At 40.0% G+C, this 12,817-nt stretch overlaps 1 protein-coding gene across 1 annotated transcript in view; it reads left to right on the forward strand.

The window, feature by feature from the left end:
- The window catches only part of LOC115223665 (cardioacceleratory peptide receptor-like), a 42,054-nt gene extending 29,237 nt beyond the window's left edge, over window positions 1-12,817 (forward strand). Inside the window, exon 7 of the mRNA XM_036512624.1 lies at window positions 12,300-12,817. Coding sequence (XP_036368517.1) covers window positions 12,300-12,585 — 286 coding nt within the window. The 3' untranslated portion in view covers window positions 12,586-12,817. The remainder of the gene's footprint in view (window positions 1-12,299) is intronic.

The following is a 12,817-nucleotide window of genomic DNA, read 5'->3' on the forward strand; positions in this document are numbered from 1 at the left end:
TCTCCTTCTCTCTCCCTCTCTCTCTCTCCCTCTCTCTCTCTCTCTCTCTCTCTCTCTCTCTCTATATATATATATATATATATATATATTGTAATATAATTAAATGGAATGCAATACACACACGCACACAAATATGCATATACGTAAACATACACACACACACAAATGTATATACATTTATATATATGCATATATGTATATGTCTTCCTCTTTTCTCTCCTCTTTCTCTCTACCACCCCTCTCTTAATCCCCTCTCTCTCCCTCTCTCCCTCCCCTCTCTCTACCTATCTGTCTATATATATATATATATATATATATACGCATGTATGTGTGTGTATGTATATATATATATATATATATATATATATATATACACATATATATATATACGCTTGAGGACAGTGATGGGGATCAGGTATTTGGAGTGTGAGGGTGGGTGTATTGGGAGTTTGATGTGAGGGGCGGTCAAAATAAAGAGGCGAAGGGAGACCAATTTTCTATTTTGCATTCAGCCTCAGACTGGGAGATGTCAGTGGACTTAAGGGGAAAACTCGTCTTCCCAGAGTAGATTATGGTAACAGACATGTTCCTATTCTCCAGGAATACAAAACAATCGTCGCGGTCGAACTCACAGATCCCTGGGAGGACAGACACGATATTTTCCATCAGGTAAAGAAATCGAAATATCAGGACTTGGCCAAGGTTTTGTCAAGCGCTGGCATGCAACCCCATTCCTCACTGAAGTCAGCTGCACAGTTATATCAGTGCGTTATTTCCTGTAGAAGATAGGTCTGGAACCCAGACAACTGAAGAAAGCCATCAAGGTAATAGGTATGACAACTGAAACTAGCTCAAGATGGATATTATTTCTTTATTGCCCACAAGGGGCTAAACATAGAGGGGACAAACAAGAACAGACAAAGGGATTGAGTCGATAACATCAACCCCAGTGCGTAACTGGTACTTAATTTATCGACCCCGAAAGGATGAAAGGCAAAGTCGACCTCGGCGGAATTTGAACTCAGAACGTAACGGCAGACGAAATACCGCTAAGCATTTCGCCCAGCATGCTAACGTTTCTGCCAGCAGATGGATATGGTTGATAAAGGACCACAATTTGAACCCTTCCGCTGGTGAAGACTAGCTTAGGGTTCGCAGCCCTGCTGAGGTAAAGTGTATAGACAAAGAGGCGAAACGCTCGTGACTCTGAGATACAGGCTGACGATGCAGAAGGGTTTCTGGCATTGTAATGGATTTAGAAGAGCGTGCAAAACCTGAGTAGCTCCTGTAATTTCCGTATGGGGCAAAGCATCTCTTATCAAAGTAAGTGCTATTATTGCACAACAATGCACGCCCACATACGGTCGTCCCTAGATCGAAACCATTGAAAAATTGGGTTTTGAGTTGCTGGAATATCCTGCATGCAGTCCAGATCTCGTCGCTTCCGACGATCTCTTCTTTGGACTGCCCAAGCATTCTTTACGAGGCCGTGGATTTGCTACGGACGAAGTGCAGGAAGCGGTGCATCAATGCTTGCTTGACAAGCGGAAAAACATTTCCGATGAAATAAGCAAACCTGCGGATCACTGGAAAAAGTGCATCAAAAGGCAAGGTGACCGTAGCGAAAAATGATGTAATTGTTCACACCTTGATTTTATTTTCATAAATTGCAAAAACAAGAATACGTATAACTTTTAACTTACACTACTAGATGCATACACACACACACTGACAAACATATATACATACGGTGCGAATGGTTTTGTCATACGGTGCCGAGTTTTACAATCTTGTAAATAAAAATGGGAAGCACTCCGTCGGTTACGACGACGAGGGTTCCGGTTGATCCGAATCAACGGAACAGCCTGCTCGTGAAATTAACGTGTAAGTGGCTGAGCACTCCACAGACACGTGTACCCTTAACGTAGTTCTCGGGGATATTCAACGAAAAAATAAAGATAATGGTATTTTTATATAAGCTTAAAGCTTATGGCGATCACCGTGCAAATGACTGAGGAAAATATTCTAATAATGGGGCATACAAGCCCTCGACAGAAAAAACGTAGGCTTTCCCATCCACGTGGGACTCGAACCCACATCCCTTTGTTAACGCAACTAAGTGTGTTACCATTACACCAGTGAATTAGCCTCCCTGTATACCCATCATGACTACCCGTCTGATAAGGGTACACCAGGCACATGCACCACAACCATATGTGCGCGACATGCTGACTTTATATCAAGATAAACAGCACTTGACCTTGCAGGTGGGACCCATCCCACTCAAAAGGTCCCTAAATAAGAGTTGTTTAAAGATGTTGAATGAAGCACGCATGTTTCCAAAGGTGAATCATCCAAACTCCAAAGAATTCCTTTCAACACATGATGCTCCCCACTACTTCAGCTCGTGATCAGAGATGTATATTTTGTCAGCCACTAAAGGACATGTTCAACTGGTATTGAGCAGAATATTTGCTGTAGCCCATATTTTATACCAAGACAAAACAGTGTTCATGGTAACACTTCCAATCAGTTAAGATCAGAAGCCACGAGAGCCCACTGCACTATTATTATTATTATTATTATTATTATTATTATTATTATTATTATTATTATTATTATTATTATTATTCAGTAGTTTTATTTTTATAGCGTGCTTTCACTTCACTACCGAGCGCAGCTCTGTGTGCCTTGGGTATGTGCTGTGATTTGTTGTGATGCTCTGATGGTTATTGTATGGAAAGTGTTCTGCGTAGGATGTGTGCAGTGCCTAGTAGTGCAATTTTCTGTATGTTATATGTGTTTGTAAGTCCTGGTGTTTTTGTTATGTATTTGTCTGAATATTTTTTTATCATGCCTAATGCACCTACTATGATAGGAATTGTTTCTGTTTTCAGATTCCACATTCTAGTTACCTCTATTTCCAGGTCTTTGTATTTTGAGAGTTTCTCCATTTCTTTTAGAGACACGTTGTCATCAGCCGGTATTGATACATCAATTAGAAAACATTTTTTTTCTTCATGATCTCTGACAACTATATCTGGTCTGTTGGCCTTAATTTCTCTATCTGTGTGTATCGGCATATCCCAGAGTATGGTTGCTTTCTCGTTTTCTGTGACCTTTTCTGGTGTGTGCCTATACCATCTTTTTTCTGTTGTTATTCCATAATGTTGGCATAGCTTCCAATGTATGTAGGTTCCAACTCTGTCATGTCTGTGAATATATTCCTTCTTAGCCAAGACTGGGCAGCTAGAGATAATATGATTTATTGTTTCTTGTCCATCTCCACATATTCTGCAGTTACTTGTAATATTTCTTTTCATTACATGTTTTTGGTAATTTCTGGTGGGGAGGCTTTGGTCTTGTGCTGCAATTAAAAATCCCTCTGTTTCTGCTTTGAGTCCTGAGCTTCTCAACCATTCCTGGGATTTTTCTTTGTCTATTTCTTTTGCGTTTAGTTTAGTCCAGTATTTACCATGAAGGGGCTTTTCTTGCCATCGTTTTATCATGGTTCGTTGCTGTTCTATTTTTAGTTTGGATTTCATTTGTTTTATAGCTTTTGTTGTTTCTTCATCTTCTCTTCTTCTTCATGTTTATTAGGTGGTATGATTTCTTGTTTGTATTTGTCAGCTTCCTTAAATACTGAGAACAGTTTTTTGTTTTGCTCGTGTTTTGCCGCTATCTGGATCAGTTTTCCTTCCTTCTGAAGTAGATATTTTTGCAGTCCTATGGTGGTTATTTTATAGTAGTTTTCCAGCTATATAAGGCCTCTACCACCTTCTATACGTTGTATATATAGTCTTTCTATGTCAGATTTTGGGTGATGCATCCTAGATCCTGTCATTATTTTTCTTGTTTTCCTATCTATTTGGTCAGTTCATTTCGTGTCCAGTTAAGGATATTGTAGCTGTAACTTATAACTGGGACAGCTAAAGTGTTGATACCTATTATCTTGTTTTTAGCATTGAGCTCTGTGTTTAGTATTGATCTAACTCGTCTATAATATTCTTTTTTTATTTTCTCTTTCATTTGTGTGTGTTGTGTCTTATCTAGTTCATGGATTCCTAAGTATTTGTAAGTTTGGCTTTGGTCTAATTCTTTTATTTCATTGGTTTTATCTAGTGTGATGTTGTTACTCTTAACTAGTTTTCCTCTTTTCAGGGTTACTTTGGCGCATTTTTCTAATCCAAATTTCATATCTATTTCTTTGGTAAATCCATGAACTGTCTTTAATAGTGTTTCCAGCTGTTTGTCATTTGCAGCGTATAGTTTTAGGTCATCCATATATAAAAGGTGGCTGGTCGTTTTGCCGTAACATTTATATCCGCATCCAGTTCTATTTAGCATATCAGATAGAGGTGACAGTGCCAAGCAGAAAAGGAGTGGAGAGAGCGCGTGTCTCCCTGGAATATTCCTCTTCTAATGGGGATGTCTTTGGTTTTCATGAGTCCCTCTTTTGTTTAGAGGTGTAGGACTGTTTGCCATTTATTCATAGAGTGCTCTATGAATTTTATGATTGTTGGTGCTACTTTGTTAATGGCTAGTGTTTCGAGGATCCATGTGTGGGGGATGCTATCAAATGCCTTTTTGTAGTCAATCCAGGCCATACTGAGGCCTTTCTTCTTTCTGTGGCTGTCTTCAGTTACGGCTTTATTAATCATTAGTTGATCTTTACAGCCATATGAGCCTTTGCGGCATCCTTTCTGCTCTTCTGGGAACAGTTTTTTTTTCGTCCAGGTGCTTGTTCAGCCTTTGTGATATCACTGCAGTAAATGCCTTGAACATAGTAGGGAGGCAGGTTATTGGTCTGTAGTTTTCTGGTTTTGCTGTTTCATTTGATTTGGGAATTAAGATGGTTTTCCCCTTCGTGAGCCATTCAGGCATTGTCTCTGGCTCTGCTAGTACTTTGTTAAAGTTTTCAGCCAGCTTTTTGTGCATTCCTGTTAGATATTTCAACCAGAAGTTGGGGATCTTGTCATGCCCAGGTGCCTTCCAGTTGCTTAGTCTTTGCAGTGCTTGGGTGACCTCTTCAGTTGTTATGGGGGTCCAAAGTTGTTCAGATGCCGAGTTTGTTATTCTGATACTCCTTTTTTTTTGGTGGTTCGTTCGCCGACCATATTTCTCCCCAGAATTCTTCCAATTCTTCTGCCGTTGGTGCTGCAGTGACTTCTATTTTATTTTTTCCCAGTTCTTGGTAGAGCTTTTTGGGGTTAGAGTTGAACTTTTTGTTTTCTTCAAAGAAGCGTTGGTGTTTCTTGTACCGGCGGATCCTTTGTGCTTTGGCAAGGATATCTTGCTTCAGCTTTTCTTTTATTTCAGGCAAATCTTTCTCTGTGATGTTATATTTGCGGAGTATTTTTGTTCTCTTTTTGTTGCTCAGTAGCGTTGATTCTTTGCTGATTTCATTAAGAATCGACAGGTCTTTTCTAATTTTTTTTATTTTGCTTTGGATGTTATTTATCCACAGGGTTTGTTTGGGTGGTGGTACTCCTGTTTGGGCGGGTTTGGGTGAGTATCCAGCTTCTTTTGTGGCTGCAGTGGCTGCTGCGTATATTAGGTTATTTAGCTCAGTGATATCACTTTTTTTTGATTCAGTGGCTATCAGTTCAGTGACGGCTAGGTTTATGCTGTTTATAATAGGTGTTGTTATTTTGTTTATTTTGATTCTTGGGAGGTATGGTCGGTGGTCCATTTGAGCTCTGTGGTTTTTCAGTTCTTTGATTATTTTATTTTTATATTATCATAATCATTAGGCTCCCCTTCGTTGTTTACATCGTGTTTGTTGGGAATGTTGCGTTTGTCTTCGTGTTTTACAGTTTCAGTGTTTATATTATTGGGCATTGTTGTGTGGCTTCTATCTACATTTTCCTGGTGTATGTTTTCTTTTAGGTGTTCTATTTCTATTTCTGATATTTTTTTTTGTGTTGAGAATGTATCTTCGTACGTTAGCTAATTTATTAGGGTTCATTGCTGTATCCAAGTCTATATCTCTATTATTTTCCTTCCATATTTTATATGTATGTGTTGTTGTATTTTCATTTTTTGGGTAGAGTACTGCTGTGAAGTATGCGTGTAAGATAGAAATGTATTCCTCACGTGTCCATTTACGTCTTTTGGGTTTTATTTGCGGGACATGAGGTACAACGTCCGGCCCATTATTTTGACGGTCGTCATTTTCGTAGGGTACCGGTCCGTTTATTTCTGTTGTCACATTATTTCGCACGTGTAGTTTTTTGTACATTTTTTGTTGTAAGTTTAATGTACGTACCGCTCGATTGTTATTCTTGGGTTGAATAGTATCGGTGGCATTTAATTTATTCGTAGTTCCTTTGTACATGGTGTTTGGGGTCGGAGATGATCGTGATGTTCCACGCATGTTTACATGTGTTGCGTTAAAGGCGGAGATGATATCGAGTCAAAATACATCATTTCATTTCGAAAATAGTAATAAATTTCAATTAGTATTACTTACTCGGATACAGTCCAATTCTTTGTTAGTAAAACTTTGGCTCCATAGGATGTCCTTGTTTTCGATGTTTGTGGATAGATTTCGGAGCTCTGAATTTTCCTTCTTACATCTTAAACGTCCCCGGTGTTCCTTATTATTATTATTATTATTATTATTATTATTATTATTATTATTATTATTATCATCATTATTATTATTATTATCATTATTATTACTAGTATTATTATTATTATTATTATTATTATTATTATTATTATTATTATTATTATTATTAAATACAGACAGTACTTTACGCAATATGCGTGCAGTTCCAAGTAATGCCGACTTTTGCAATACATGTGGATTGGAGGGTATCTCTAAGGTTTTCAGATTTTCCTTTTACAGATTGGGTGGTATTGAACCTAATGCTCCGATGACAAATAGAGATAACCTTTATGTTCGACTATCGTAGCTGCCACATCTTAGCGATCTCAGTTTTCAGTTCTCCATATTTATCAACTTTTTCTCTTTCTTACGTTGATTATTAGGCACTCTTGTTTGTACCTCGGTGCTCTAACACTTTGTTTGGAAATCAGAGTCCCGGAGGATTTTTGCCTTCCCCTTTTCGTCCATTATATTTTCCGGTGTATGTTGGTACCAAGCACCCGTTACCTCGTATCCATACTTCCAGCATAGTAGCCAGTGAAGGTTTTGGGATACCTTGTCATGTCTGCGCTGGTACTCTTTCTGCGCAAGACTTTCACAAGCACTAACAATGTGAGTCACGCTTTCAACCCTCTTCCCACACATTCTGCAGCGGTTCGTTGCTCTTGTATGGTATATATATCCCTTTTCACAAAGTTGGTATTCAATACCTGATCCTACGCAGCGATGATTAGGCTTTCGGTTTTCTTCTTTAGGTCACCCTTGCTGATCCACCTCTATTATGCTTCCCGGTCTTTTAATTTCTTAGATTCACGGTGGAACTGACCATGTAATTCCCATGCAGAGTAGGGTTTCTTCTCTCTCGTTGGCTATTCGTGATCGGAGTTCATTAGCACTCTCGAGTCCATTTTTGTTAAATTCTTCTACATTAACAGCATACCGAAGCAGGTCTTGTTTTCTGTTTACCAAATATTCTGCCATGTTTCTCGTTTCACTGTTGATGCACTCCCGTACGCTGATCAACCCACGTCCACCTTTACACCCCTTCATGTAAAGCCTGTGTACGTTCGCCTTAGGGTGGATGGCACCATATATTGTCATTGTCTTTCGGGTAGTGCGATGGAGTTGGTTAATATTTGCTTGTGTCCATTTCAGGATGGCTGCACTGTAGCGGACTACAGCAACAGCCCTTAAGTTGATGGCAGTCCCAAAGTTCCTTGAGTTGAGTTTTGATTTCAAGAGAAGTTTGAGGCGCTTCAAATATGCAGTGATGACCTCGTCTTTCATTTCTCTGTGCAAGATATTGTCCAGCTCTAGGATCCCAAGGTACTTGTACCCATCATCATCCGGGTTTTCCTTTCTCTCTCCGTTTGGCAATTCTATACCCCTACAATCTGCTCTTTTCTCCCGTTCCAAAGTGAGCACCGCACACTTCGAGATACCGAATTCCATCCCAATATCCTTGCAGCACATCTCTACAGTCTCAACCAGCCTCTCCATTTCAGGTTCTGCTTTTGCGAACAGTTTTGAATCATTTATGAAGACGAGGTCCATTCTTTCTCAGATCGTAGTGCGCGTTGACTTGTATTAACTTCAGGATGTTGTGGGAGACCTTTAGCAGTTTAAGGCATCCAATAAACCACGAGTGTGTGACCATGTCATATGCTTTCCTGTAGTCCACCCATGCCATCGCCAAATTTTGTGGCTCATCTTGCAATCCCCCAGGATAGTCTTATCGATTAGTCATTGATCTTTCGTTCCTCTGCTCTTACATCTACACCCTTCTTGCTCCACTGGCAGCAAGTCGTTTTCATCTAGGTACTTATAGATGCTGTTTCCACATCACTGGCAAACAAGATATTGGTCGGGAGTTTTCAACCGCACTCCCTTTACTTGGGTCCCTCAGGCATAGTACCGTTCTTCCTTTTGTCATCCAAGCCAGTACTTGGATGTCACTACTCAGTATTTCGACCATCTGTCTCGCAATTCTCCTGTGCAGAGCTGTCAAGTCTTTAAGCCAAAAGCCCTGGACCTCATCTGGATTAGGTGCTTTCCAGTTAGGAATGTTCCTGCACCGATCTCTAATCATCTCCACGGTTATTCTCAAATCTTCCTGCAGATACTCTCCACTCTCCTCTTTGAGTGTCTTTAACCACTCTCCTCTTCAGTTTCCTGTTGTTTCTCCTCAGACAATATGTTTGACCAGAATCTTTTGCTTCCTTCAGCTTTTTCGCCTTTACTCTCCTATCCAGTTCCTAATCTCTGTTCTGCTCAATTCTCTGTTCCCATCTCTTTAGTTTATTCGCTTCAGCTTCCAGCCTCTCTCTTAATTCCTCAATCGCAACATTGATTCCTTTTCTCTTCACCCGATTCTTCCTCTCAAGCTCAACAAATTTATCTCGCTGGACTTAATTTCTTTTTCTTCTTCTTCTTCTTCTTCTTCTTCTTCTCTTCTTCTTCTTCTTCTTCTCCTCCTCCTTCTTCTCCTCCTCCTTCTCCTCCTCCTCCTCCTCCTCCTCCTCCTCCTCCTCCTCCTCCTCCTCCTCATCATCATCATCATCATCATCATCATCATTATCATTATTATTATTATTATTATTATTATTATTATCATTATTATTATTATTATTATCATTGAGTGAGAGAGCAGTTCATGCCATCAAAGTGACACTGGGGTAAAATATACGAAGCCCAATATACCCATCATGACTACCCGTCTGATAAAGGTACACCAGGCACATGCATCACAACCATATGTGCGCGACATGGTGATCTCATATCAAGATAAACAGCACATGACCTTGCAGGTGGGGCCCAGTTAGAATTTTCTTCAGGTTGAGTAGCCCATCCTGCTCAAAAGGTCCCTGAATAAGGGTTGCTTTAGGATGTTGAACGAAACACCTATGTTTCCAGAGGTGAATTATTCAAACCCCAAAGAATCCCTCTCAACACATGGCCATGATGCTCCCCCACTACTTCTGCTCGTGATCAGAGATGCACATATCGTCAGCCACTAAGGGACATGCTCAACTGGTTAAGGCCAAACAACTGACAAGCAAATCTGTTTTATTGAGCAGAATATTTGCTGTAGCCCATCTTTTATACCAAGACAAAACAATGTACATGATAACACTTCCAATCAGTTAAGATCAGAAGCCATGAGAGCCACTGCCTGGTACTGCATCAGGGCATTTATTATTATTATCATTATTATTATTATTATTATCATCATTATTATCATTATTATTATTATTATTATTATTATTATTATTATTATTATTATTATTCAAGGCGATTCGCCGAGGTCGACTTTACCTTTCGCCATTTCAGGGTTGATAAAATAAGTACCGTACCAGTTGTGTGCTGAGGTCGATGTAAGTGGGGATGGGGGCATTAATCCTACTTTTTTTTTCAGAACCTCTTCAAAAGTTGTGGTTGGGGCCAAATATCACCTCAAAACCAAAATTTCTGAAAACTGAGTGCAGTAATCCCACTGCGCATGCCCCTTGAAGGTTGATAACCTCACAAAATGGTGAAAAGTCACATTCTAATATATATATAATGCATAATTTTGAATGAAGCTACATAAATACTATACTCTACTCTTTTACTCTTTTACTTGTTTCAGTCATTTGACTGCGGCCATGCTGGAGCACCGCCTTTAGTCGAGCAAATCGACCCCGGGACTTATTCTTTGTAAGCCCCAGTACTTATTCTATCGGGTCTCTTTTTGCCGAACCGCTAAGTGACGGGGACGTAAACACACCAGCATCGGTTGTCAAGCAATGCTAGGGGGACAAACACAGACACACAAACACACACATACATATATATATATACATATATACGACAGGCTTCTTTCAGTTTCCGTCTACCAAATCCACTCACAAGGCTTTGGTCGGCCCGGGGCTATAGCAGAAGACACTTGCCCAAGGTGCCACGCAGTGGGACTGAACCCGGAACCATGTGGCTGGTTAGCAAGCTACTTACCACACAGCCACTCCTGCACCTATACTAATAAGTATATTAATATAAAATAATCCTATTCTAACTCATAAAAATTTTGCAAGATGGCGGCCAAAATTCACTATTTAGGTGTGTGGAGGCACATGGCCTAGTGGTTAGAGCAGCGGACTCGCGGTCGAGGGATCGCAGGTTCGAATCTCAGACCGGGCGATTTGTGTTTTTATGAGCAAAAACACTTAAGCTCCATGCGGCTCCGGCAGAAGGTAATGGCGAACTTCTGCTGACTCTTTCGCCACAACTTTCTCTCTCACTCTTTCCTCCTGCATCCCGTCCAGGTGGGGAACCTTTAGGGCCAAGAAACCGGGAAACCAGCCCTTATGAGCCAGGCATGGATCGAGAAGGAACAACAACAAACAACAACTATTAAGGTATATGGATTTCACAGTAGATCAGATTGGTGGCTTAAGAAGGCTCGTCAAACATGATCATTGTCACTTCCACAAGACAAAATGCCGTCAGAGTTTCGATACATAAGAACGTCTATTCGTGGTGTTTGGCCAGAAGTTTATGAAACCTTAAATTTTCTCAAAGTGTGTACCATGGGTCTCAGAAACAAGCTTTGAAGAGGCTTTGATAACAGTGAGTAACAGACTGTTGATGTTCGGTAGAAGTTGGAAGGCACTTGATTGGGCAGATTTCATCAATCTAGACACTTTACCTGCACCCATTAACATTCGAGAGGCTGGTAAAAGTTAGTTAATTTTTTGGCTCAAAAAGCAAAAAGCAAGGCCATGTAGGGGGACATAGAGTTATGTACAGGGTGGTGTTCATGTAAAGAGTTCAGGCCACTTGTGGTCAAGGGAGACTTTGAACCGAGCGGTCGTCAGCACCCTCACCATCTCGTCCGGCAGCTTATTCCACGGATCCGCAACCCGGACGGAGAAAGCCCCTCTCCTTCGATTGAAATTAAATCATCGCAGATAGAGCTTTTCGGAATGACCCCGCAGCCGACATTGAACTCCTGGCATTGGACGAAATTGTAAAAGAGGTATCTTCTAATAAAAGTCAGTCGTTACTTATTCTGATGATGGATCTAATAAAGACACCGGGCTGGATCTTTCTCCGTCTAGGGGCTGACTATTAATGGTCGTTGTTGTTCTTCTCCTCTCCTCCTCGGGAAATGTTATTTGTTTTTCTTTTGTAAAATTAAATTAATTATTTGTTATTAAACTGCTTATTCCACATCATTTGTATTCTATGACCTCAAAAATATATATATAAAGACATATCACATGACATTCTTGGTAACAGCTACTGATTTTGTTAAACAAATTGGGCATTTTGGCCGCCATCTTGGATTTCCGCCATTTTGGAAAATCAAATTGCAAAATTAATACAATTTTTGGATTCAGTGTATTAAAAAGCACGTGCTAAGCTAAAATATATTTTTTCGTAGACTTTAGGGTTTTAAATTGATTAAATCAGTATTTATCCCTATTTTTTTCTTTGGTGTTAATGGTGGGATTTCAAACTTCAAGGGGTATGTATGGGGGGTGTTACCAACTATTCGGGAGGCTCTCCAAAATGAAGCTCGAAAAAATTAAGATAACATCCCACCCCCACTACTTAGATACTCCCCCCCCCCCGATATTGCTGGCATTGTGCCAAAATTTGAAATCAGTATATTTGTGCATTTACTTATATCTGATATATATTTCAGAAATGCTGCTTGTTGCAGTGAAATGATTTGTAAATGCTTCTATGACAGAAGAGCAAGAAAAACCACGACTTTCAGATCTGTAACATCTGGATACACCACAGTCGTTGAAACAAACTTCACTCACAGAGAACATCTGGAGCAGACAGCATCAAGGCGAGACTCTGGAGTGCCGTATGTGAAAAGTGCCATCAGTGAAACAGAGCGGAAGATCCTTCTTCGAAATCTCAACACAATCGCGCCTGAGAAAATAAAAAACAGAAAAAGCATCCGTGAATCAAAACTATAAACTGAACTCTGATGAAACTCGGCTTAAGTAAACTGGGTCAAGACGAATTTTGCCGAAGAAAGTTGAGTTGAGCTGAATTAAGTCGAATTAAGATAAATTGATCTGTGATGAGTTGGGCTGTGGTGAATTTAGATAACACAGATTGAACTGAGACAAATTGAGCAGAGAGATATCTAACTGTGATGAGGTGAGCTGGCAAAGATTTGGTTGACTGAATCTTCGCAAAGTTGGA

This window comes from Octopus sinensis, linkage group LG23 (genome assembly GCF_006345805.1).
Source record: "Octopus sinensis linkage group LG23, ASM634580v1, whole genome shotgun sequence".
NCBI lineage: Eukaryota > Metazoa > Mollusca > Cephalopoda > Octopoda > Octopodidae > Octopus > Octopus sinensis.